The 27,388-nt window shown below is 44.6% G+C and overlaps 1 protein-coding gene across 7 annotated transcripts in view; it reads right to left on the bottom strand.

Annotated features, from left to right (window-relative positions):
- The window catches only part of farp2 (FERM, RhoGEF and pleckstrin domain protein 2), a 107,672-nt gene that overhangs the window by 55,307 nt on the left and 24,977 nt on the right, over positions 1-27,388 (bottom strand). For all 7 annotated transcript variants that reach the window (XM_064936173.1, XM_064936176.1, XM_064936178.1 and 4 more), the window contains exons 3-7: positions 9,140-9,244; positions 6,055-6,097; positions 5,885-5,963; positions 4,504-4,601; positions 4,081-4,195 (exon numbers count right to left, since the gene is read on the bottom strand). In XM_064936173.1, coding sequence (XP_064792245.1) covers positions 4,081-4,195; positions 4,504-4,601; positions 5,885-5,963; positions 6,055-6,097; positions 9,140-9,244 — 440 coding nt within the window. The remainder of the gene's footprint in view (positions 1-4,080; positions 4,196-4,503; positions 4,602-5,884; positions 5,964-6,054; positions 6,098-9,139; positions 9,245-27,388) is intronic.

The following is a 27,388-nucleotide window of genomic DNA, read 5'->3' as shown; positions in this document are numbered from 1 at the left end:
TGATGCTGCCACCACCATGTTTGACAGTGGGTATGGTGTGGTCAGGGTGATGAGCTGTGTTGCTTTTACGCCAAACATAATCTTTTGCATTGTTGCCAAAAAGTTCAATTTTGGTTTCATCTGACCAGAGCACCTTCTTCCACATGTTTGGTGTGTCTCCCAGGTGGCCTGTGGCAAACTTTAAACGGCACTTTTTATGGATATCTTTAAGAAATGGCTTTCTTCTTGCCACTCTTCCATAAAGGCCAGATTTGTGCAATATACGACTGATTGTTGTCCTATGGACAGAGTCTCCCACCTCAGCTGTAGATCTCTGCAGTTCATCCAGAGTGATCACGGGCCTCTTGGCTGCATCTCTGATCAGTCTTCTCCTTGTATGAGCTGAAAGTTTAGAGGGACGGCCAGGTCTTGGTAGATTTGCAGTGGTCTGATACTCCTTCCATTTCAATATTATTGCTTGCACAGTGCTCCTTGGAATGTTTAAAGCTTGGGAAATCTTTTTGTATCCAAATCCGGCTTTAAACTTCTTCACAACAGTATCTCGGACCTGCCTGGTGTGTTCCTTGTTCTTCATGATGCTCTCTGCGCTTTTAACGGACCTCTGAGACTATCACATTGCAGGTGCATTTATACGGAGACTTGATTCCACACAGGTGGATTGTATTTATCATCATTAGTCATTTAGGTCAACATTGGATCATTCAGAGATCCTCACTGAACTTCTGGAGAGAGTATGCTGCACTGAAAGTAAAGGGGCTGAATAATTTTGCACGCCCAATTTTTCAGTTTTTGATTTGTTAAAAAAGTTTGAAATATCCAATAAATGTCGTTCCACTTCATGATTGTGTCCCACTTGTTGTTGATTCTTCACAAAAAAATACAGTTTTATATCTTTATGTTTGAAGCCTGAAATGTGGCAAAAGGTCGCAAAGTTCAAGGGGGCCGAATACTTTCGCAAGGCACTGTATATCCTATACATCTGTCCATTGCATATGATGCAAAGATTTCTTCTGCAACATTGCTTTTGGGGAATAAACCTGGGTCAATGGAAACCCGCCTATTGTCACACTGAGGAGAGAAGAGGAGTGGCAGTGTGCATTCCAAATGCAATCCTATTTCCTTTGTAGTGCACTACCTCTAACCAGGGCCCAGAGGGACCACAGTCTATAGAAAAGGAGTGGAAAGCCACTAGAAGCTCAAGGAAGGGTGTTTGAACAGGCAAGCTGAAAATGTGAGAAAGGATAGTGAGCTAGAACACCGAGATTACCACGAAGAGCCCTTTGAATTCTGAACAGCTGCCAGACTCATCTACTCCCAGAGACACAGTCACATTTAGTTGTCTATTGACTACGTTTTATGTGCGATTTTAAAAAGTGTCTATGTCAGCAGAAATATCTGAGATAATGTTCCTTTTTAGGTAAAAAGTTAACACAGGTTTATGGATATCCAAATAAACGTTGTTTGTTATCTTATTATCAAGCTATTCAAAGCAATTTTGTGCTGCCTGAACCACTTGTAAAACAAACAAAAAAGTCTATGTCCAAGATGACTCCGGGACATTAGCTTCAAACAATAAGACGTTCAGTGCTGGAGGTGAAGCAGACGATCTAAAACAGCTAAAACAAATGCATCTTGGGTTCAGCTTCATAAGGTGCCATATGAGTCTGCGTCCCATATAGTGCACTAGTTTTGACAAGGGGACTGCAGGACAACAAACACCCGGAGCCATGGCCGGAATTCCCCAGGGCAGCTTGCTTTTTTTCAATTTTTACTAACGACATGCCATTGACTGAGTAAAGCCAGAGTGTCTATGTATGTGGATGACTCAACACTATACACTTCAGCTACTACAGCAACTGAAAATGATTGCAACCCTCAACAAAGAGCTACAGTTAGTTTCAGAGTGGGTGGCAAGGAATAAGTTAGCCCTAAATATGTCCAAAACTAAAAGCATTGCATTTGGAACAAAACACTCACTAAACCCTAAAACTCACCTAAGTCTTGAAATAAATCATGTGGAAATTGAGCAAGTCGAGATGTCATGGTCAAATGGTCAAAACATATTGATGCAGTAGTAGCTAAGATGGGGAGTAGTCTGTCCATAATAAAGAGCTCCTCTACCTTCTTAACAGCACTATCAACAAGGCAGGTCCTACAGGCCCTGGTTTTGTCGCACCTGGACTACTGTTCAGTTGTGTGGTCAGGTGCCACAAAGAAAGGACTAAGGAAAATTGTAATTGGCTCAGAACAGGGCAGCACGGCTGGTCCTTGGATGTACAGAGAGCTAATATTAATAATATGCATGTCAATCTCTCCTGGATGAAAGTGGAGGAGAGACTGACTTCGTCACTACTTGTATTTATAACAGGTTGACAAGTTGAATGCACCGAGCTGTCCATTTAAACTATTGGCACACAGCTCGGACACCCATGCGCATACCCCAAAAGATATGCCACCAGAGGTCTCTTCACAGTCCCCAAGTACAGAACAGACTATGGGAGGCGCACAGAACTACATAGAGCCATGACTACATGGAACTCTATTCCACATCAAGTAACTGACACAAGCAGTAAAATTTCATTTAAAAAACAGATTTAAAAAAATACCTTATGGTACAGTGGAGACTGTGAAGCAACACAAACATTTGGCACAGACACATGCACACACACGATAACATACGAATGGATTTAGTACTGTAGATGTGGTAGTGATGGAGTAGGGGCCTGAGGGCACACAGTGTGTTGTGAAATCTGTGAATGTATTGTAATGTTTTAAAAATGTATAAACTGCCTTAAATTTTGCTGGACCCCAGGAAGAGTAGCTGCTGCTTTGGCAGGAACTAATGGGGATCCATAATAAATACAAATACCCCGCTATCATCCAGAAGGCGAGGTCAGTACAGGTGCATAAAAGCTAGGACCGAGAGAGAGAAAAAAACAGCCCAATGCCATCAGCTTGTTAAATAGCCATCACTAGGCAGCTTTCACCCAGTTATGTAACCCTGCACCTTAAAGGCTGCTGCCCTATTATACATAGACATGGAACACCGGCCGCTCCGATAACGGAAACACCGGCCGCTCCAATAACGGAAACACCGGCCGCTCCAATAACGGAAACACCGGCTGCTCCAATAACGGAAACACCGTCCGCTCCAATAACGGAAACACCGGCCGCTCCAATAACGGAAACACCGGCCGCTCTAATAATGTTTACATATTTTGCCTTACTCATATGTATATACTGTATTATATTCTACTGTAGTCTAGTCAATGCCACTCCTACATTACTCATCCTAATATTTATATATTCCTTAATTCCATTCTTATGCTTTTAGGTTTGTGTTTATTGTCGAGAATTGATAGATATTACTGTACTGTCAGTGCTAGAAACACAATCATTTCGCTACACCCACAATAACATCTGCTAAACACGCGATATGATGAGGGTGTCATTTAGGACACAGGCGGACAAGACACTGGCTGAGATTACTGGGGAGTACTGGCATGTACCTGTTAGAAGACACCTGTAACTCATGACGTATAGAGATGAAGACGTTTTCATGCTTCCAAGGAGGAAATTCAATCATGTTGTGAAGTGTTGAAGTTAAACAAAAAAGGACCTTTCATGTCCTCTATCGGGGATAGGCTACCCTGAGGGCGGCAGGGTAGCCTAGTGGTTAGAGCGTTGGACTAGTAATCGAAAGGTTGCAAGTTCAAATCCACGAGCTGACAAGGTACAAATCTGTCGTTCTGCCCCTGAACAGGCAGTAAACCCACTGTTCCCAGGCCGTCATTGAAAATAAGAATTTGTTCATAACTGACCTGCCTAGTAAAATTTAAAAATAAAAAATTTAAAATGTGGAAATCGCACTGCCAATAGCAAGGAGCGAAATGAACACGGACTGAGTATGCAGTACAGAGACAGCCTAGTCCCAAATCGGTTTGTGTCGTCTTGCCAACTCCTATAATCATTGTCATGCAGATAAACAAAGGAGTTGGTTGTACAGTACAAACAGGACCAGGCTAGGACAGAGGTTAGTTTCACTGGGTTTGAGGAGAGGACAGAAGGACGTAGACTCACAGGTGTCTGTAGTGCAGTTCCATGATCCTCTCCTGTATCCTCTCCTGATTGGGCAACAGCTTGTTCAGCTTCAGGAAGTCCCTGTCCGCCACGTCGTCATAGTCCCCTATCTCCGCTGTGATTGGAGGAGAGGGGGGGGGGGGGCAGTGTTATAAATGCAGCAACATAGCACCATGTTAATAATGCTACTAAAAAAAGGTCATCAAAATCAGATTTATCCATCGTCAATATAAATGTATGTAATGCTGCTATAACGGTTGTTTATTTGATAAGACTTTATAGAAAGGGTAGCCTTTAGGGACAGACTTCATAACAAACATTCATAATCAGTACATTCTGTACACGTGTATGTGCTCTTCAAAATAAAGCGTAATCCTTTATCTACGACACGAGACGAAAAAGAGCCTGTATCATCAGACATACATTGAAGGAGATGTGAGGCCAGCAGGGAAGCGGTGTTTTCTGTACAGCTCAACTTGCCCTCGAGCAGGTCTCGCTTCATCTGCAGGGAGAACAGGTACCTGGGGGAAACACACACACAGGGCTTTAGTTTACGCTGTTTTTTCAACATGGACACCGGTGTGTTACACGGAAGTATACACCCTGGTGTACTAGAGAAATCGTGTTTCCATGTCTAGGGCCAACAGGTAGTTGGGAAGGAAACAGGAGGCAGGACTTTAGTGAAACAGAGGCAGGACTGTAGTGAAACAGAGGCAGGACTGTAGTGAAACAGAGGCAGGACTGTAGTGAAACAGAGGCAGGACTGTAGTGAAACAGAGGCAGGACTTTAGTGAAACAGGGGCAGGACTTTAGTGAAACAGGGGCAGGACTTCAGTGAAACAGAGGCAGGACTTTAGTGAAACAGTTACAGTGCATTAGAGGGAAATAGTGAAGGGGTCTGAAAACTTTCCCAAATGCACGCGTAAACACAGGTCAGGACTTTATAATGATAACCATAACGCCCGGTTAAGCTCGTCAACGTCATCAGCTTTTTGCAAAAATAACGACTGAACAATTAAAAAGCGTATCACAGCTGTCCTGTTCGTGTTTATTGCGACTACGGCACAGAGGATGTCCCAAATGGCACCCTATTCCCTATGTAGTGCACTACTTAGTGCACTACTTTTGATCCAAATGGCACCCTATTCCCTATCCAATTTGTAAGTCGCTCTGGATAAGAGCGTCTGCTAAATGACTTAAATGTAAATGTATATATTCCACAACTTTTGACCCAAATGGCACCCTATATAGTGCACTTCTTTTGACCCAAATGGCACCCTATTCCCCATATAGTGCACTACTTTTGACCCAAATGGCACCCTATTCCCCATATAGTGCACTACTTTTGATCCAAATGGCACCCTATTCCCTATATATTCCACAACTTTTGACCCAAATGGCACCCTATATAGTGCACTACTTTTGACCCAAATGGCACCCTATATAGTGCACTACTTTTGACCCAAATGGCACCCTATTCCCTATATAGTGCACTACTTTTGACCCAAATGGCACCCTATTCCCTATATAGTGCACTACTTTTGACCCAAATGGCACCCTATGCCCCATATAGTGCACTACTTTTGACCCAAATGGCACCTATATAGTGCACTACTTTTGACCCAAATGGCACCCCATATAGTGCACTACTTTTGACCCAAATGGCACCCTATTCCCCATATAGTGCACTACTTTTGACCCAAATGGCACCCTATTCCCTATATAGTGCACTACTTTGGACCACAAATAGTACACTAAATAAAAGTGCCATTTGAGACACAGAGAGAGTGAGGGACAATCAGACCTAGTGTACTCTTCCTGCAGCTGACCAGGGTCAGGGGGAAAGAACTTCACGGACAGCCTGAAGAGGGTGTTCATGGGTCCTGAAACAAACAAACAAGACGTTAAAAACTACACCTCACAGTAAGTCCAGCTCTGTTGTGTTAGAAATGCTCCATGTCTGTGTGAACTTACTCTTCACTTGTTTCACAACAAGCTTCGTGGGTTCCAACCAAACCTGGGGAGGAGATAAAATAAAGGTTAAAAATGACAGATGAGCCTTAATTATCATTTTAAAAAAGGAAAGCTTGAGAGCGTAGGAAACATAGTCCTTCCTCTCTGCGCTGTTTGTGGCCTAGTGGGTCCAAGAGAAAGTACTGTCCAACAGTCATAATTCAGGCGTGATGGGACCACAGCAATGTAGATGGCTGCCTTGGTGACAGTGGTGGATGCTGTGAGTGACAGTTGAGGGGCGGGGTTCGGGAGTACTTGAGGGTTGGCTCCATAGCCACATTGCGGAGCCCCCCCCCACCCACCCACCCACCCCTCTCCCTTCATCACATCTGGGGCCTTGATGGAGAGAGGAATGCACCTTCTAGTCCTACACAGTTCACACCTCTCTAGCATTCCTCAGCTCCTCTCTATATAAAAGGACACAGGACAGCAGGAGTCCAGTGTCGTTAAGACAGCCACCCGGGATAACCTTTGACCTTAGGTGAGGAAAGGACATCAGCAACATATCGGAAAGGATTCCAGTTGAAAGATCACTTTCAAATTGTGGAATGTCAAAACCAGGGACGGGCAACTGGCAGCCCCTGTTTTGTGTACACACAAACTCTGCCGGGGTCGCAACTTATCGTTGAGAGTTCGAATAGTGGAACACACAAGGTACACTTCAAAAAAGAAAAATGTGGTTGTGCATCACCAGTATGTCACCGAGTCACTTAACTAACCCATTGTCAGCACATATTTTTTTTTAGATTGGTAAATGAGTCTAGCGGCCAGCTATATAAACTTGTAGTAAGCATGCTCAAATTACCAACCAGGGTGGGGCCCGTTGCAAGCATTTGCCTCCATCCTATAGCAAAGAAATGTGCTTTACAACTTAAATTGTTTCTCTTCACGGTCACGGGGGGGTATGGATGCGGGTCACCACGGCCATTCATGATGACTTTGTGGCCCCCACCCCTATCAAAGTTTCCCATCCCTGGTCTAAACTATGGAGTATCCATCTCTACAGCATCTTTGTAGTGTTATTTAGAGCGAGTGCACCTCAACTGCTATGGTCTCCATGACAATACTCCTTTCACAAATCTGACAGCAGGTCAGGAAAGATGTGTAACGGGTGATAAGGTTGTTGTTTTTTTTATTAAGAAGTTGGCTTTTAGATTGCCTTAACTGTGATCCGACTGAACCACCAACCTCCCCTGGACAGACCACAGGATGGATCCAGTGACCCTCGCAGGCATCTGAAAACGTCCCCGAGTCTGTCTTCTTTGAACAAGGCATGCTACCGGTCTCCCATGTGTCCGAGATTCCTTTTCATACACCAGTCAATGGTTTGGACACACCTACTCATTCAAGTTTGTTTTTTTTAACTAGAATAATAGTGAAGACATCAAAACTATGAAATAACACATGGAATCATGTAGTAACCAAAAACGTTTTAAATATAAATATATTTTATTATTTGAGATTCCTCAAAGTAGCCAGCCTTTTCCTTGATGACAGCTTTGCACACTCTTGGCATTCTCTCAACCAGCTTCACCTGGAATACTTATCCAACAGTCTTGAACGAGTTGGCACATATGCTGAGCACTTGTCTGCTTTTCCTTCACTGTGGTCCAAATCATCCCAAACCATCTCAATGGGGTTGAGGTCGGGATGACTGTGGAGGCCAGGTCATCTGATGCAGCACTCCATCACACTTCTTCTTGGTAAAATAGCCCTTACACAGCCTGGAGGTGTGTTGGGTCATTGTCCTGTTGAAAAACAAATGATAGTCCCACTAAGCGCAAACCAGATGGGATAGAGTATCGCTGCAGAATGCTGCTGTAGCCATGCTGGTTAAGTGTGCCTTGAATTCTAAATGAATCACCGACAGTGTCACTAGCAAAGCACCCGCACACCATCACACCTCCTCCATGAACCACACATGCGGAGATCATCCTCTCACCTACTCTGCGTCTCACAAAGACACGGCGGTTGGAACCAAAAATCTCAAATTTGGACTCAGACCAAAAAGACAGATTTCCACCGGTCTCATGTCCAGTGCTCGTGTTTCTTGGCCAAAGCCAGTCTCTTCATATAGGTGTCATTCAGTAGTGGTTTCTTTGCAGCAATTCAACCACAAAGGCCTGATTCACGCAGTCTCCTCTGTACCGTTGATTTTGAGATGTGTCTGTTACTTGAACACGGAAGAACTTATTTGGGCTGCAATTTCTGAAGCTGGTAACTGATGAACGTATCGTCTGCAGCAGAGGTAACTCTGGGTCTTCCTTTCCTGTGGCGGTCCTCACATGAGCCAGTTTCATCATAGCGCTGGGTGGTTTTTGCGACTGAACTTGAAGAAACATTCACGGTTCTATAAACGTTCCCCATTGACTGACTTTCATGTCTTAAAGTAATGATGCCGTGTCATTTCTCTTTGATTATTTGAGCTGTTCTTGCCATAATATGGACTTGGTATTTTACCAAATAGGGCTATCTTCTGTGTACCACCCCTACCTTGTCACAACACAACTGATTGGCTCAAATGCATTAAGAAGGAAAGAAATTTCACAAATTAACAAGGCATTCCAGGTGACTACCTCATGAAGCTGGTTGAGAGAAAGCCAAAAGTGTGGAAAACCGTCATCTAGGCAAAGGATTGCTACTATATTTGGATTTGTTTAACACTTTGGTTACTACATGACTCCATGTGTGTTATTTCATAGTTTGATGTCTTCACTATTATTCTACAATGTAGAAAATAGTCAAAAATAATAAAAAACCTGGAATGAGTAGGTGTGTACAAACTTGACTAGTACTGTATGTTTCAACAACATCCAGTTAAACATTTTATTTGGGTGCTTTACAAACAAGTTCAAACCAATACTCTGCAGAGCAAGGAGATGCCATGTGTCTGAAGTCTAGAGAGCAGCTGAGAAAATACTGACTTTTAAAACGCCCAAGGATCCTCTAGAACTTTCCCTTCTGTAGAGAATAATCAAAACAGCTTATTTCCCAGTGATCTCATTCATCAAGTTCAAGAACAAGTCATAGTTAGTGGAGTACCTACCCAGCTCATCTGCATGTTCTGGAACTCTAGGCCAAAGTAGTCGCTCTCCATTAGGTTGCTCCTCCGGAACACATCAGAGAGAAGAGTCTGTCCGTCAGCTCTGGACTACAGGAGACAACAGAGAGAACATCACCACTTTCTGTGAGAACAAAGATTTTATGACATGAACAATGCAGACTATCCCAGTTTAGATTTACAGCACCTCGTCTGAACACAAATACTGGTCAATTGTTCACAAGTCAGTGATAAAAAGAAAAAAAAGAAATACAATGTCTAGTGGTTCTCCAATAACTAACCTGCACTCATAACATAACACACAAGTCAATCAAGGTCTGTCTGACAGCAGTACCAGTGGCCCGTCTGTCTGTCTGACAGCAGTACCAGTGGCCCGTCTGTCTGTCTGACAGCAGTACCAGTGGCCCGTCTGTCTGTCTGACAGCAGTACCAGTGGCCCTGTCTGACAGCAGTCTGTCTGGCCCGTCTGTCTGTCTGTCTGACAGCAGTACCAGTGGCCCGTCTGTCTGTCTGTCTGACAGCAGTACCAGTGGCCCGTCTGTCTGTCTGTCTGACAGCAGTACCAGTGGCCTGGCTGTCTGACAGCAGTACCAGTGGCCTGTCTGTCTGACAGCAGTACCAGTGGCCTGTCTGTCTGACAGCAGTACCAGTGGCCTGTCTGTCTGACAGCAGTACCAGTGGCCTGGCTGTCTGACAGCAGTACCAGTGGCCTGGCTGTCTGACAGCAGTACCAGTGGCCTGGCTGTCTGACAGCAGTAACAGTGGCCTGTCTGTCTGACAGCAGTACCAGTGGCCTGGCTGTCTGACAGCAGTACCAGTGGCCCGTCTGTCTGTCTGACAGCAGTACCAGTGGCCCGTCTGTCTGTCTGACAGCAGTACCAGTGGCCCGTCTGTCTGTCTGACAGCAGTACCAGTGGCCCTGTCTGACAGCAGTCTGTCTGGCCCGTCTGTCTGTCTGTCTGACAGCAGTACCAGTGGCCCGTCTGTCTGTCTGTCTGACAGCAGTACCAGTGGCCCGTCTGTCTGTCTGACAGCAGTACCAGTGGCCCGTCTGTCTGTCTGACAGCAGTACCAGTGGCCCGTCTGTCTGTCTGTCTGACAGCAGTACCAGTGGCCCGTCTGTCTGTCTGTCTGACAGCAGTACCAGTGGCCCGTCTGTCTGTCTGTCTGACAGCAGTACCAGTGGCCCGTCTGTCTGTCTGTCTGACAGCAGTACCAGTGGCCCGTCTGTCTGTCTGTCTGACAGCAGTACCAGTGGCCCGTCTGTCTGTCTGTCTGACAGCAGTACCAGTGGCCCGTCTGTCTGTCTGTCTGACAGCAGTACCAGTGGCCTGTCTGTCTGTCTGTCTGACAGCAGTACCAGTGGCCTGTCTGTCTGTCTGACAGCAGTACCAGTGGCCTGTCTGTCTGTCTGACAGCAGTACCAGTGGCCTGGCTGTCTGACAGCAGTACCAGTGGCCTGTCTGTCTGACAGCAGTACCAGTGGCCTGTCTGTCTGACAGCAGTACCAGTGGCCTGTCTGTCTGACAGCAGTACCAGTGGCCTGTCTGTCTGACAGCAGTAACAGTGGCCTGTCTGTCTGTCTGACAGCAGTACCAGTGGCCTGTACCAGTGGCCTGTCTGTCTGTCTGACAGCAGTACCAGTGGCCTGTACCAGTGGCCTGTCTGTCTGTCTGACAGCAGTAACAGTGGCCTGTACCAGTGGCCTGTCTGTCTGTCTGACAGCAGTAACAGTGGCCTGTCTGTCTGTCTGACAGCAGTAACAGTGGCCTGTCTGTCTGTCTGACAGCAGTACCAGTGGCCTGTACCAGTGGCCTGTCTGACAGCAGTACCAGTGGCCTGTACCAGTGGCCATGAGAAGACGTTCGCTTGAGTTGTGCGTCAACAAATACCAGGATTGGTGATTCTTTCTCTTCTAAGACCTGAACCGAGTAAATTCACATGGGAGGGGAATGGAAAGAAACTCTCCCGTCCTTCAGTTTACCTTTGCAACGCTGTTGGGTTTGTTTTCACTAAGTGCTTCACTAATTACTACGAACCAGGAATAGACTTCAGCGGTATACCGTGTATACTGGGGTTATTTTGAGCAGGAATGGTATGGACATCTGGATACCGGCCAACCCTAACGAGGAACACACTGCAGTTGGGGTTTGGAATCCTAACCCGTGACTTCCATAGAAAATTATAGTTTTGAGACATCTGGTTGTAATTTAAAATTGTATTTTTAAAAACCTTATTAAAAAAAAAAAAGGTCTGGTTTGCATTGGCAACAGTGCCATTACATCTCTCCGTTTCCACTAAGACTAAGGAGATAATGTAAGTAGACTTAAAAATATGTCCTCCAGGGATAAAACATTTTTTTTTTTTACTTTTCCTGTTGAAAAGTAATATCTCCAGTATAAATACAGGAGAGCATGTCAAACTCATTCCAGAGGGGCGGGTGTCTGCTGGTTTTCCCTCCTCCCATGCACCTAATTGAGGAATTAAGGTCACTGATTACTAAATTTAGCCCCCCCTCACCTGGTTTCCTAGGTCTTAATTGAAAAGAGAAACCAAAAACCAGCAGACACTAGGCCCTCCATGGAATGAGTGACACTCCTGCACTAAACGCTTTGAGCAAAATAGCGTTTTTTTGTTTGTTGTTAAAGACAACTTGACGTGGTCTGATGGGAATCCGTGATGTCATCAGCCTCCCCCTTGCTTGAGGAACAATAACAAACAAAAAGAGGAAAGCCCCCCCCCCCCATGTCAAGACATGGGCCACCTGTTGAGATGTGCCTTTTTTGTTAAGAAAATCAGGTGTTAAATAGAGGTGAAGAGACGACCGAAGTGCCACTTTAAGGCCTTTCTTTAGGGTTATGGTCTAAATCACACGCAGACAGATTCAGATTCATTCTTATAACGGTTGTTTAAAAATGTCTGCCAGATGTACAAAGCCAGTGATACACTATATAATTACATATAGACTACGTCATTAAAAAAAAGAAAAGGGACATTTTGACTTCGCAACCGTCAACTGGGAGTTGATTTAACGTTAACCCTATTCAAAAACAACAAGCCTTTCGTTACCCCACTTTGATAAATCTGAGGAGAAGAGGTTTCCAGCATCCTGACCGCGTGCTAATTATGACCTTTCTTATTTTATTTACTTTTATTTAACCTTTATTTTACTAGGCAAGTCAGTTCAGAACAAATTCTTATTTTCAATGACGGCCTAGGAACAGTGGGTTAACTTCAGGGGCAGAACGACAGATTTTGTACCTTGTCAGCTCGGGGATTTGAACTTGCAACCTTTCGGTTACTAGTCCAACGCTCTAACCACTAGGCTACCCTGCCGCTGAAGAAAAAGATGAAACGAAAAGCTTATAAATGAAATCCTCTTGTCTCCTTTTCTTCCGGCTGCCTGGGACACTCAGCACCATCTCCCACAATCACAAGTGGGAAAGGTAGTAAGGAGAGGGAGTAAGGAAAGGTAGTAAGGAAAGGCGAATCCCCAAATGGCACCGATTCACTTTTGACCAGGGCCCATATGGCTCTGAGCAAACACAGTGCACTATATAGGAAATATGTGCCATTTGGGACACAACCTGTGTCAGAGGTAGTGACAGAGACAGAGGTAGTGAGAGACAGTGACAGTGACAGAGGTAGTGACAGACAATGACAGAGGTAGTGAGAGACAGTGACAGAGACAGAGACAGAGACAGAGACAGAGGTAGTGACAGAGGTAGAGGTAGTGACAGAGGTAGAGGTAGTGACAGAGGTAGAAAACAGTGGTAGGCTTGATTACCAACAACGACGAGACGGCCTACAGGGAGGAGGTGAGGGCCCTCGGAGTGTGGTGTCAGGAAAATAACCTCACACTCAACGTCAACAAAACTAAGGAGATGATTGTGGACTTCAGGAAACAGCAGAGGGAACACCCCCCTATCCACATCGATGGAACAGTAGTGGAGAGGGTAGTAAGTTTTAAGTTCCTCGGCGTACACATCACAGACAAACTGAATTGGTCCACTCACACAGACAGCATCGTGAAGAAGGCGCAGCAGCGCCTCTTCAACCTCAGGAGGCTGAAGAAATTTGGCTTGTCACCAAAAGCACTCACAAACTTCTACAGATGCACAATCGAGAGCATCCTGGCGGACTGTATCACCGCCTGGTACGGCAACTGCTCCGCCCTCAACCGTAAGGCTCTCCAGAGTGTAGTGAGGTCTGCACAACGCATCACCGGGGGCAAACTACCTGCCCTCCAGGACACCTACACCACCCGATGTTACAGGAAGGCCATAAAGATCATCAAGGACATCAACCACCCGAGCCACTGCCTGTTCACCCCGCTATCATCCAGAAGGCGAGGTCAGTACAGGTGCATCAAAGCTGGGACCGAGAGACTGAAAAACAGCTTCTATCTCAAGGCCATCAGACTGTTAAACAGCCACCACTAACATTGAGTGGCTGCTGCCAACACACTGACTCAACTCCAGCCACTTTAATAATGGGAATTGATGGGAAATGTAAAATATATCACTAGCCACTATAAACAATGCTACCTAATATAATGTTTACATACCCTACATTATTCATCTCATATGTATACGTATATACTGTACTCTATATCATCTACTGCATCTTTATGTAATACATGTATCACTAGCCACTTTAACTATGCCACTTTGTTTACATACTCATCTCATATGTATATACTGTACTCGATACCATCTACTGTATCTTGCCTATGCTGCTCTGCACCATCACTCATTCATATATCTTTATGTACATATTCTTTATCCCCTTATACACACAAGTGTAAGGTAGTAGTTGTGGAATTGTTAGTTAGATTACTTGTTGGTTATTACTGCATTGTCGGAACGAGAAGCACAAGCATTTCGCTACACTCGCATTAACATCTGCTAACCATGTGTATGTGACAAATAAAATTTGATTTGATTTAGAGTCAGAGGTAGAGGTGGCGTCAGAGGTAGAGGTGGCGTCAGAGGTAGAGGTGACGTCAGAGGTAGAGGTGACGTCAGAGGTAGAGGTGACGTCAGAGGTAGAGGTGACGTCAGAGGTAGAGGTGACGTCAGAGGTAGAGGTGACGTCAGAGGTAGAGGTGACGTCAGAGGTAGAGGTGACATTTGTCCACCCCTTAAAATTGCTCCCAGACGTCTTGAGGAAGGAAAAGGTAGCCCACTGTTTACCTTTGTACACGGCGTCTAGTTTGTAAACAAAAAAAGGGCCCAGTGAAGCAGCTGTGTACGCACGTACACCTCCACCTACATTCCCACTGTGCCAAACACCTCATATCTAACGTAATCTCTGACCGGTTGGTGTGGTGAAACACAGCTTTCTCATAGGTGGGTTTCTAACCTTGGCCTTAAAAAACATTCCTTATAGACGAGCAGAGAGCCATGTCAAACGCATTCCTTATAGACGAGCAGAGAGCCATGTCAAACACATTCCTTATAGACGAGCAGAGAGCCATGTCAAACACATTCCTTATAGACGAGCAGAGAGCCATGTCAAACACATTCCTTATAGACGAGCAGAGAGCCATGTCAAACACATTCCTTATAGACGAGCAGAGAGCCATGTCAAACACATTCCTTATAGACGAGCAGAGAGCCATGTCAAACACATTCCTTATAGACGAGCAGAGAGCCATGTCAAACACATTCCTAATAGACGAGCAGAGAGCCATGTCAAACACATTCCTTATAGACGAGCAGAGAGCCATGTCAAACACATTCCTTATAGACTATCAGAGAGCCATGTCAAACACATTCCTTATAGACGAGCAGAGCCATGTCAAACACATTCCTTATAGACGAGCAGAGAGCCATGTCAAACACATTCCTAATAGACAAGCAGAGAGCCATGTCAAACACATTCCTTATAGACGAGCCGAGAGCCATGTCAAACACATTCCTTATAGACTATCAGAGAGCCATGTCAAACACATTCCTTATGGACAGGCAGAGAGCCTTGTCAAACACATTCCTAATAGACGAGCAGAGAGCCATGTCAAACACATTCCTTATAGACGAGCAGAGAGCCATGTCAAACACATTCCTTATAGACAAGCAGAGAGCCATGTCAAACACATTCCTTATAGACGAGCCGAGAGCCATGTCAAACACATTCCTTATAGACGAGCAGAGAGCCATGTCAAACACATTCCTAATAGACAAGCAGAGAGCCATGTCAAACACATTCCTTATAGACGAGCCGAGAGCCATGTCAAACACATTCCTTATAGACGAGCCGAGAGCCTTGTCAAACACATTCCTTATAGCAGAGAGCCATGTCAAAAACATTCCTTATAGCAGAGAGCCATGTCAAAAACATTCCTTATAGCAGAGAGCCATGTCAAAAACATTCCTTATAGCAGAGAGCCATGTCAAACACATTCCTTATAGACGAGCAGAGAGCCATGTCAAAAACATTCCTTATAGACGAGCAGAGCGCCATGTCAAAAACATTCCTTATAGCAGAGCGCCATGTCAAACACATTCCTTATAGATGAGCAGAGAGCCATGTGAAAAACATTCCTTATAAACGAGCAGAGAGCCATGTCAAACACATTCCTTATAGACGAGCAGAGAGCCATGTCAAACACATACCTTATAGACGAGCAGAGAGCCATGTCAAACACATTCCTTATAGACGAGCAGAGAGCCATGTCAAACACATTCCTTATAGACGAGCAGAGAGCCATGTCAAACACATTCCTTATAGACGAGCAGAGAGCCATGTCAAACACATTCCTTATAGATGAGCAGAGAGCCATGTCAAACACATTCCTTATAGATGAGCAGAGAGCCATGTCAAACACATTCCTTATAGACGAGCAGAGAGCCATGTCAAACACATACCTTATAGCAGAGAGCCATGTCAAACACATTCCTTATAGACGAGCAGAGAGCCATGTCAAACACATTCCTTATAGACGAGCAGAGAGCCATGTCAAACACATTCCTTATAGACGAGCAGAGAGCCATGTGAAAAACATTCCTTATAGCAGAGAGCCATGTCAAACACATTCCTTATAGACGAGCAGAGAGCCATGTGAAAAACATTCCTTATAGCAGAGAGCCATGTCAAACACATACCTTATAGCAGAGAGCCATGTCAAACACATTCCTTATAGACGAGCAGAGAGCCATGTCAAACACATTCCTTATAGACGAGCAGAGAGCCATGTCAAACACATTCCTTATAGACGAGCAGAGAGCCATGTGAAAAACATTCCTTATAGCAGAGAGCCATGTCAAACACATTCCTTATAGAGGAGCAGAGAGCCATGTCAAACACATTCCTTATAGACGAGCAGAGAGCCATGTCAAACACATTCCTTATAGACGAGCAGAGAGCCATGTCAAACACATTCCTTATAGACGAGCAGAGAGCCATGTCAAACACATTCCTTATAGACGAGCAGAGAGCCATGTCAAACACATTCCTTATGGACAGGCAGAGAGCCATGTCAAACACATTCCTTATAGACGAGCAGAGAGCCATGTCAAACACATTCCTTATAGACGAGCAGAGAGCCATGTCAAACACATTCCTTATAGACGAGCAGAGAGCCATGTCAAACACATTCCTTATAGACGAGCAGAGAGCCATGTGAAAAACATTCCTTATAGCAGAGAGCCATGTCAAACACATTCCTTATGGACAGGCAGAGAGCCATGTCAAACACATTCCTTATAGACGAGCAGAGAGCCATGTCAAACACATTCCTTATAGACGAGCAGAGAGCCATGTCAAACACATTCCTTATAGACGAGCAGAGAGCCATGTCAAACACATTCCTTATAGACGAGCAGAGAGCCATGTGAAAAACATTCCTTATAGCAGAGAGCCATGTCAAACACATTCCTTATAGACGAGCAGAGAGCCATGTGAAAAACATTCCTTATAGCAGAGAGCCATGTCAAACACATTCCTTATAGACGAGCAGAGAGCCATGTGAAAAACATTCCTTATAGCAGAGAGCCATGTCAAACACATTCCTTATAGAGGAGCAGAGAGCCATGTCAAACACATTCCTTATAGACGAGCAGAGAGCCATGTCAAACACATTCCTTATAGACGAGCAGAGAGCCATGTCAAACACATTCCTTATAGACGAGCAGAGAGCCATGTCAAACACATTCCTTATGGACAGGCAGAGAGCCATGTCAAACACATTCCTTATAGACGAGCAGAGAGCCATGTCAAACACATTCCTTATAGAGGAGCAGAGAGCCATGTCAAACACATTCCTTATAGACGAGCAGAGAGCCATGTCAAACACATTCCTTATAGACGAGCAGAGAGCCATGTCAAACACATTCCTTATAGCAGAGAGCCATGTCAAACACATTCCTTATAGACGAGCAGAGAGCCATGTCAAACACATTCCTTATAGACGAGCAGAGAGCCATGTCAAACACATTCCTTATGGACAGGCAGAGAGCCATGTCAAACACATTCCTTATAGACGAGCAGAGAGCCATGTCAAACACATTCCTTATAGAGGAGCAGAGAGCCATGTCAAACACATTCCTTATAGACGAGCAGAGAGCCATGTCAAACACATTCCTTATAGATGAGCAGAGAGCCATGTCAAACACATTCCTTATAGACGAGCAGAGAGCCATGTCAAACACATTCCTTATAGACGAGCAGAGAGCCATGTCAAACACATTCCTTATAGACGAGCAGAGAGCCATGTCAAACACATTCCTTATAGACGAGCAGAGAGCCATGTCAAACACATTCCTTATAGACGAGCAGAGAGCCATGTCAAACACATTCCTTATAGACGAGCATAGAGCCATGTCAAACACATTCCTAATAGACGAGCAGAGAGCCATGTCAAACACATTCCTTATAGACGAGCAGAGAGCCATGTCAAACACATTCCTTATAGACGAGAGCCATGTCAAACACATTCCTTATAGACGAGAACCATGTCAAACACATTCCTTATAGACGAGAGCCATGTCAAACACATTCCTTATAGACAGGCAGAGAGCCATGTCAAACGCATTCCTTATAGACGAGCAGAGAGCCATGTCAAACACATTCCTTATAGAGGAGCAGAGAGCCATGTCAAACACATTCCTTATAGACGAGCAGAGAGCCATGTCAAACACATTCCTTATAGACGAGCAGAGAGCCATGTCAAACACATTCCTTATAGACGAGCAGAGAGCCATGTCAAACACATTCCTTATAGACGAGCATAGAGCCATGTCAAACACATTCCTTATAGACGAGCAGAGAGCCATGTCAAACACATTCCTTATAGCAGAGAGCCATGTCAATCACATTCCTTATAGACGAGCAGAGAGCCATGTCAAAAACATTCCTTATAGCAGAGAGCCATGTCAAACACATTCCTTATAGACGAGCAGAGAGCCATGTCAAACACATTCCTTATAGACGAGCAGAGAGCCATGTCAAACACATTCCTTATAGACGAGCAGAGAGCCATGTCAAAAACAATCCTTATAGACGAGCAGAGAGCCATGTCAAACACATTCCTTATAGACGAGCAGAGAGCCATGTGAAAAACATTCCTTATAGACGAGCAGAGAGCCATGTCAAACACATTCCTTATAGACGAGCAGAGAGCCATGTGAAAAACATTCCTTATAGCAGAGAGCCATGTCAAACACATTCCTTATAGACGAGCAGAGAGCCATGTCAAACACATTCCTTATAGACGAGCAGAGAGCCATGTCAAACACATTCCTTATAGCAGAGAGCCATGTCAAACACATTCCTTATAGACGAGCAGAGAGCCATGTGAAAAACATTCCTTATAGCAGAGAGCCATGTCAAACACATTCCTTATAGCAGAGAGCCATGTCAAACACATTCCTTATAGACGAGCAGAGAGCCATGTGAAAAACATTCCTTATAGCAGAGAGCCATGTCAAACACATTCCTTATAGACGAGCAGAGAGCCATGTCAAACACATTCCTTATAGACGAGCAGAGAGCCATGTGAAAAACATTCCTTATAGCAGAGAGCCATGTCAAACACATTCCTTATAGACGAGCAGAGAGCCATGTGAAAAACATTCCTTATAGCAGAGAGCCATGTCAAACACATTCCTTATAGACGAGCAGAGAGCCATGTCAAACACATTCCTTATAGACGAGCAGAGAGCCATGTCAAACACATTCCTTATAGACGAGCAGAGAGCCATGTCAAACACATTCCTTATAGACGAGCAGAGAGCCATGTCAAACACATTCCTTATAGACGAGCAGAGAGCCATGTCAAACACATTCCTTATAGACGAGCAGAGAGCCATGTGAAAAACATTCCTTATAGCAGAGAGCCATGTCAAACACATTCCTTATAGACGAGCAGAGAGCCATGTCAAACACATTCCTTATAGACGAGCAGAGAGCCATGTCAAACACATTCCTTATAGACGAGCAGAGAGCCATGTCAAACACATTCCTTATAGACGAGCAGAGAGCCATGTGAAAGAGCCTGAAATCGGTTTAGAATCCAGCTTGAGGGAGAAGCAAGGTGAATACAATACTTCACAGGAGAATTTACACTCAAAACGCATTGAGCAACAACAAATTAGTGCACCTCCCTGGACACTTGATTTTACACACAAAACAGATTGGCTTGTTTAAAAATCACCTCGTACTAGCAGGTAGTATATCATGTAGTGTTTGCCTGACTAGTGAGGTAGAGAACAATAACTCATCGAAGGCTAACGTTTAACTGAATATACTGTTTTAATGTTACTTGATGTATCTGCCTCAGTGAGAGGAGTCATTGTCTAGCTCCGAATATTAGTCAGAGATTTTTCCCACGAAAAAAAACACACTAGTTATGGGGAGTTTTTACTGACTGGGATATTCGACACAGGTACCCTCTACCGCCGAACTGGACATTTGGAAAAAAAGTCATTTTTCTATAACTCTCGTTCACATGTTATTGGAGTGGTGATTTGTGATTGCTTAAAAAAAATAAAAAATAAAAAAAATAAAAAACTGTTGATTGCTAGTCAAACAAATATGATTATCTCTTCATACATTTGAAACGAGGTCTCGTCGGGGCCCAAAACCGCGGACTAGATTGTGAACGACTCTCGCCGGAATGCATTGCTTGACTGTCGTGAGGGTGATAAGTAGGGCTGGGAATTGACAGGGACCTCGCGACGTCGATACCAAAACGTATTGCGATTCGATGTCTCAAACATATTGCCCACCATGTCTGCTGCAGAGCGACGAGAGAGAAGGCCATGAGAACATGAGTTTTGATCCGTCATGGAAATATAAGTGCTGAACACACATTGACTCACTATTTTTTTTTTTAATTAGATGGATTACAAGCTATAGGATGACAAATATGAATTTTGGCAGAGGTACAGCTGACCAGCGCTAGCTAATGCTACCTAGCAAAAATAAAATTTACAAAATCGTCCAAAATAAATATTGCGATGTGAATGTATAGATTCCCCCCCCACCACGAGTGATGAGCACAATAGCACTTGTGAACTGCAGACCGCCCCCCACCCCCCCAAAAAATATAACTTTTCAAGTTTGAGTGTTGAGCAGAGTTGTTTTGCTTCTACAAAGCTGTGTCCATCATAACATTCAATAACTCATTGTATTCATTCTTGCACCATGCGATCAATGATAATCTCTAAACATGTCTATGCTGCCTGCAGCACGATCTGTTTTCCTGCACGGCTACATGACAGACAGTAGTTGGTCGGAGGACGTCTCTGGAGCCGCTGAGCCAGAGGAGAGTGTAGTAATCCTGCTGTAGGACTGCACTGCGGTCAGCAGGTCAAAACTAATTACTCAAATCAACGAGTCACTCACAACAACAAAAAACGAAGCACGACTTGAGTCAGTAAAAAGAGTTGTACCAAATTAACGAACCGTTTGTGAACTGCACATAACTAAAAAAAAAAAAAACAGCTTTAAACGTGATCGTGTGGCCACTTTCACTACAGGAAGTCTCTAAACTGTCCTTTATAATTCATTAAATAAAAGCAGTTTTGCTTTTTAAAATGTTCAAGTGGGCTACTACAACACTATATTTCCCTTTATTCAGGGGGTTCTGAAGCTCCTGTAGCCTGGTGATCAATTAAAAAGGAAGGAGTATTACAACATGTCAAATATCACCTCATATATAGAGGAAGGAGTCCAATACTAAATCAACAATGTTTGCTGTAGGCCTAAACAGCACCGATACCAGCTGTGGGTGGAACCGCCCTACGTATACAACCAGCTGGCCAAATACTGTCAATACCTCAGTGGGATGGTTAGCTAACTAGAGAGAGTGTGTGTCAGCCGATAACAGTGGGATGGTTAGCTAACTACAGTGAGTTGGTCAGCAGATAAGTGTGATGGTTAGCTAACTAGAGGGTCTGTGTCAACCGATAACAGTGTGATGGTTAGCTAACTAGAGAGAGTGTGTGTGTCAGCCGATAAGTGTGATGGTTAGCTAACTAGAGAGAGTGTGTGTCAGCCGATAAGTGTGATGGTTAGCTAACTAGAGAGAGTCTGTGTCAGCCGATAAGTGTGATGGTTAGCTAACTAGAGAGAGTGTGTGTCAGCCGATAAGTGTGATGGTTAGCTAACTAGAGGGTCTGTGTCAGCCGATAACAGTGTGATGGTTAGCTAACTAGAGAGAGTGTGTGTCAGCAGGTAACAGTGTGATGGTTAGCTAACTAGAGAGTTGGTCAGCAGATAACAGTGGGATGGTTAGCTAACTAGAGAGAGTTGTCAGCCGGTAACAGTGTGATGGTTAGCTAACTAGAGAGAGTCTGTGTCAGCCGATAACAGTGGGATGGTTAGCTAACTAGAGAGAGTGTGTCAGCAGGTAACAGTGTGATGGTTAGCTAACTAGAGAGAGTCTGTGTCAGCCGGTAACAGTGGGATGGTTAGCTAACTAGAGAGAGTTGTCAGCCGGTAACAGTGTGATGGTTAGCTAACTAGAGAGAGTGTGTGTCAGCCGATAACAGTGTGATGGTTAGCTAACTAGAGAGAGTGTGTGTCAGCCGATAACAGTGTGATGGTTAGCTAACTAGAGAGTTGGTCAGCAGATAACAGTGTGATGGTTAGCTAACTAGAGAGAGTGTGTGTCAGCCGATAACAGTGGGATGGTTAGCTAACTAGAGAGAGTGTCAGCCGATAAGTGTGATGGTTAGCTAACTAGAGAGAGTGTGTGTCAGCCGATAACAGTGGGATGGTTAGCTAACTAGAGAGTGTGTCAGCCGATAAGTGTGATGGTTAGCTAACTAGAGAGAGTGTGTGTCAGCCGATAACAGTGTGATGGTTAGCTAACTAGAGAGAGTTGATCAGCAGATAAGTGTGATGGTTAGCTAACTACAGTGAGTTGGTCAGCAGATAAGTGTGATGGTTAGCTAACTAGAGAGTTGGTAAGCAGATAACAGTGGGATGGTTAGCTAACTAGAGAGTTGGTCAGCAGATAACAGTGGGATGGTTAGCTAACTAGAGAGAGTTGTCAGCCGGTAACAGTGTGATGGTTAGCTAACTAGAGAGAGTCTGTGTCAGCCGGTAACAGTGGGATGGTTAGCTAACTAGAGAGAGTTGTCAGCCGGTAACAGTGTGATGGTTAGCTAACTAGAGAGAGTCTGTGTCAGCAGGTAACAGTGTGATGGTTAGTTAACTAGAGAGAGTCTGTGTCAGCAGGTAACAGTGGGATGGTTAGCTAACTAGAGAGAGTCTGTGTCAGCCGGTAACAGTGTGATGGTTAGCTAACTAGAGAGAGTCTGTGTCAGCCGATAACAGTGTGATGGTTAGCTAACTAGAGAGAGTCTGTGTCAGCCGATAACAGTGTGATGGTTAGCTAACTAGAGAGAGTCTGTGTCAGCCGATAACAGTGTGATGGTTAGCTAACTAGAGAGAGTTGTCAGCAGGTAACAGTGTGATGGTTAGCTAACTAGAGAGAGTTGTCAGCCGGTAACAGTGTGATGGTTAGCTAACTAGAGAGAGTGTGTGTCAGCCGATAACAGTGGGATGGTTAGCTAACTAGAGAGAGTGTGTCAGCCGATAAGTGTGATGGTTAGCTAACTAGAGAGAGTGTGTGTCAGCCGATAACAGTGGGATGGTTAGCTAACTAGAGAGTGTGTCAGCCGATAAGTGTGATGGTTAGCTAACTAGAGAGAGTGTGTGTCAGCCGATAACAGTGTGATGGTTAGCTAACTAGAGAGAGTTGATCAGCAGATAAGTGTGATGGTTAGCTAACTACAGTGAGTTGGTCAGCAGATAAGTGTGATGGTTAGCTAACTAGAGAGTTGGTAAGCAGATAACAGTGGGATGGTTAGCTAACTAGAGGGTCTGTGTCAACCGATAACAGTGTGATGGTTAGCTAACTAGAGAGAGTGTGTGTGTCAGCCGATAAGTGTGATGGTTAGCTAACTAGAGAGAGTCTGTGTCAGCCGATAAGTGTGATGGTTAGCTAACTAGAGGGTCTGTGTCAGCCGATAACAGTGTGATGGTTAGCTAACTAGAGGGTCTGTGTCAGCCGATAACAATGTGATGGTTAGCTAACTAGAGAGAGTGTGTGTCAGCCGATAACAGTGTGATGGTTAGCTAACTAGAGAGTGTGTGTGTCAGCCGATAACAGTGGGATGGTTAGCTCACTAGAGAGAGTGTGTGTCAGCCAATAAGTGTGATGGTTAGCTAACTAGAGAGTGTGTTCGTCAGCCGATAACAGTGTGATGGTTAGCTAACTAGAGAGAGTCTGTGTCAGCAGGTAACAGTGTGATGGTTAGCTAACTAGAGAGTTGGTCAGCAGATAACAGTGGGATGGTTAGCTAACTAGAGAGAGTTGTCAGCCGGTAACAGTGTGATGGTTAGCTAACTAGAGAGAGTCTGTGTCAGCCGATAACAGTGTGATGGTTAGCTAACTAGAGAGTGTGTGTCGGCCTGGTAACAGTGTGATGGTTAGCTAACTAGAGAGAGTTGTCAGCCGGTAACAGTGTGATGGTTAGCTAACTAGAGAGAGTCTGTGTCAGCAGGTAACAGTGTGATGGTTAGCTAACTAGAGAGAGTTGTCAGGCGGTAACAGTGTGATGGTTAGCTAACTAGAGAGAGTCTGTGTCAGCCGATAACAGTGTGATGGTTAGCTAACTAGAGAGAGTTGTCAGGCGGTAACAGTGTGATGGTTAGCTAACTAGAGAGAGTCTGTGTCAGCCGATAACAGTGTGATGGTTAGCTAACTAGAGAGAGTCTGTGTCAGCCGATAACAGTGTGATGGTTAGCTAACTAGAGAGAGTCTGTGTCAGCCGATAACAGTGTGATGGTTAGCTAACTAGAGAGAGTTGTCAGCAGGTAACAGTGTGATGGTTAGCTAACTAGAGAGTTGTCAGCAGGTAACAGTGTGATGGTTAGCTAACTAGAGAGAGTTGTCAGCAGGTAACAGTGTGATGGTTAGCTAACTAGAGAGTGTGTCAGCAGGTAACAGTGTGATGGTTAGCTAACTAGAGAGAGTTGTCAGCAGGTAACAGTGGGATGGTTAGCTAACTAGAGAGAGTTGTCAGCCGGTAACAGTGTGATGGTTAGCTAACTAGAGAGAGTTGTCAGCAGGTAACAGTGTGATGGTTAGCTAACTAGAGAGTGTGTTTGTCAGCAGGTAACAGTGAGATGGTTAGCTAACTATAGAGAGTTGTCAGCAGGTAACAGTGGGATGGTTAGCTAACTAGAGAGAGTGTGTCAGCCGGTAACAGTGTGATGGTTAGCTAACTAGAGAGAGTTGTCAGCAGGTAACAGTGTGATGGTTAGCTCACTAGAGAGAGTTGTCAGCAGGTAACAGTGTGATGGTTGGCTAACTAGAGAGAGTTGTCAGCAGGTAACAGTGGGATGGTTAGCTAACTAGAGAGAGTTGTCAGCAGGTAACAGTGGGATGGTTAGCTAACTAGAGAGAGTGTGTCAGCCGGTAACAGTGTGATGGTTAGCTCACTAGAGAGAGTGTCAGCCGGTAACAGTGTGATGTTAGCTAACTAGAGAGTGTGTCAGCAGATAACAGTGTGATGGTTAGCTAACTAGAGAGTGTGTGTCAGCAGGTAACAGTGTGATGGTTAGCTAACTAGAGAGAGTTGTCAGCAGGTAACAGTGGGATGGTTAGCTAACTAGAGAGAGTGTGTCAGCCGGTAACAGTGTGATGGTTAGCTCACTAGAGAGAGTGTCAGCCGGTAACAGTGTGATGTTAGCTAACTAGAGAGTGTGTCAGCAGATAACAGTGTGATGGTTAGCTAACTAGAGAGTGTGTGTCAGCCGGTAACAGTGGGATGGTTAGCTAACTAGAGAGTTGTCAGCCGGTAACAGTGGGATGGTTAGCTAACTAGAGAGTTGGTCAGCCGATAACAGTGGGATGGTTAGCTAACTAGAGAGAGTCTGTGTCAGCCGGTAACAGTGGGATGGTTAGCTAACTAGAGAGAGTTGTCAGCCGGTAACAGTGAGATGGTTAGCTAACTAGAGAGAGTTGTCAGCCGGTAACAGTGGGATGGTTAGCTAACTAGAGAGAGTCTGTGTCAGCCGGTAACAGTGTGATGGTTAGCTAACTAGAGAGAGTTGTCAGCAGGTAACAGTGTGATGGTTAGCTAACTAGAGAGAGTTGTCAGCAGGTAACAGTGTGATGGTTAGCTAACTAGAGAGAGTCTGTGTCAGCCGGTAACAGTGTGATGGTTAGCTAACTAGAGAGAGTTGTCAGCAGGTAACAGTGTGATGGTTAGCTAACTAGCGCTAATCAGGATCAGGGGAAGAGATTAGATTTACCTGCCTGCCTTCCCTAACCCTTCTGTTCCACTCTGCTGGCCTCCCCAAATATCACTACATGTAATGACACTGTCAGGACCTTGAGGGGTCTACCTTTTAGTATTTTTCTCTACCACTACACAGCTGATTCAAATGATCAAAAGATTGATGATTAGTTGATTATATGAAATCAGCTGTGTAGTGTTAGGGCAAAAACCAAAATGCTCACCCCTATGGGACACCATGACCTAACTACTCCAAAGATGGATGGTTGGTCATTGATAGTGTTACAAAGCTATACATAACTATAGCTATACATAACTAGGCTACCCTGGGGCGACAGGGTAGCCTAGTGGTTAGATCGTTGGACTAGTAACCGGAAGGTTGCGAGTTCAAACCCCCGAGCTGACAAGGTACATATCTGTCGTTCTGCCCTTGAACAGGCAGTTAACCTACTGTTCCCAGGCTGTCATTGAAAATAAGAATTTGTTCTTAACTGACTAGCCTGGTTAACTAAAGGTAAAATAAATAAATAAAATATGACTTTTTTTTTTACTGATAATCGTAAGAAAGGAGATTGAGCAACTTCCTCATCTCGGGACAACGTTGGGTTCTGCCTGCACTCTCTTCCTGTGAGACTTGGTATGGTTTTGTAAATAAAACTCCCAGAAGGCATTCAGCTGTTGGTACTCTAGTAGCTTGTTTGTTTATTATTTGTAAATCATCGTAACCTTTATTAAAGATATGTCGGACTGAGGGAGAAGAGCGTTTTTATTCAGAGATATATTTATTAGAGCCGGAATTAACGAGCACGGAGGGAGGCTGAATCAGAGGAAACGGTAGACGAGCTTACAGGAGCAGCGACGAGGGCCATGTCTGGGAGGGGGAGTGATGGCGCAACTGTGGGAAATGGCAACCATTTGTAAAACAACATGTTTTCGTGCTGCACAGAGTGGGACTTGTGACTGCCATCGATCGGAGGGCTTGATATCTACAGTGAAGAAAGCAGCTCACCCAGAGACTAACAATCCCAGAGAACATTTCTCCCGCTCATCAATCCTGGAGTTTAAACACATTCGTCCACATCCCCAATATAAACTGCAAGAAGCAGTCCATATCGGCTGGACAGAACGGGCAGCTGTCTGTTGAGTAAGTGGCTGTTTGTCCCAGAACACAGTAACAAATAAAACATCTGTTCTCAGTCAATACAGGCCGGTTGCAGAAGGACTGGTGTTGGAGTGGGCAGTGAAGGGAGATAGATAAGGACGAGGGAACAGAAGAGTCTTGCCTTCATGTGTCGTTTGAGCCACTAGCCACTCACACCACTAATGTCCCTCTCGCCGACAGGAGTCTACATGGTATTCAAGGAGGCAGAGGATGCAATGGGCCGGTTGTAATTACACAACGGTGACTTAGCTTCACAGTCAGACATCACTGTAATAAATACCATTAGAGACAGTACCATCTGTTCGTTACCATCTG

The sequence above is a fragment of the Oncorhynchus masou genome, chromosome 24 (assembly GCF_036934945.1).
Source record: "Oncorhynchus masou masou isolate Uvic2021 chromosome 24, UVic_Omas_1.1, whole genome shotgun sequence".
Classification (NCBI taxonomy): Eukaryota; Metazoa; Chordata; class Actinopteri; order Salmoniformes; family Salmonidae; genus Oncorhynchus; species Oncorhynchus masou.
The sequence above is the reverse complement of the archived record's forward strand: the minus strand, read 5'-3'. Positions and strand labels throughout refer to the sequence as shown.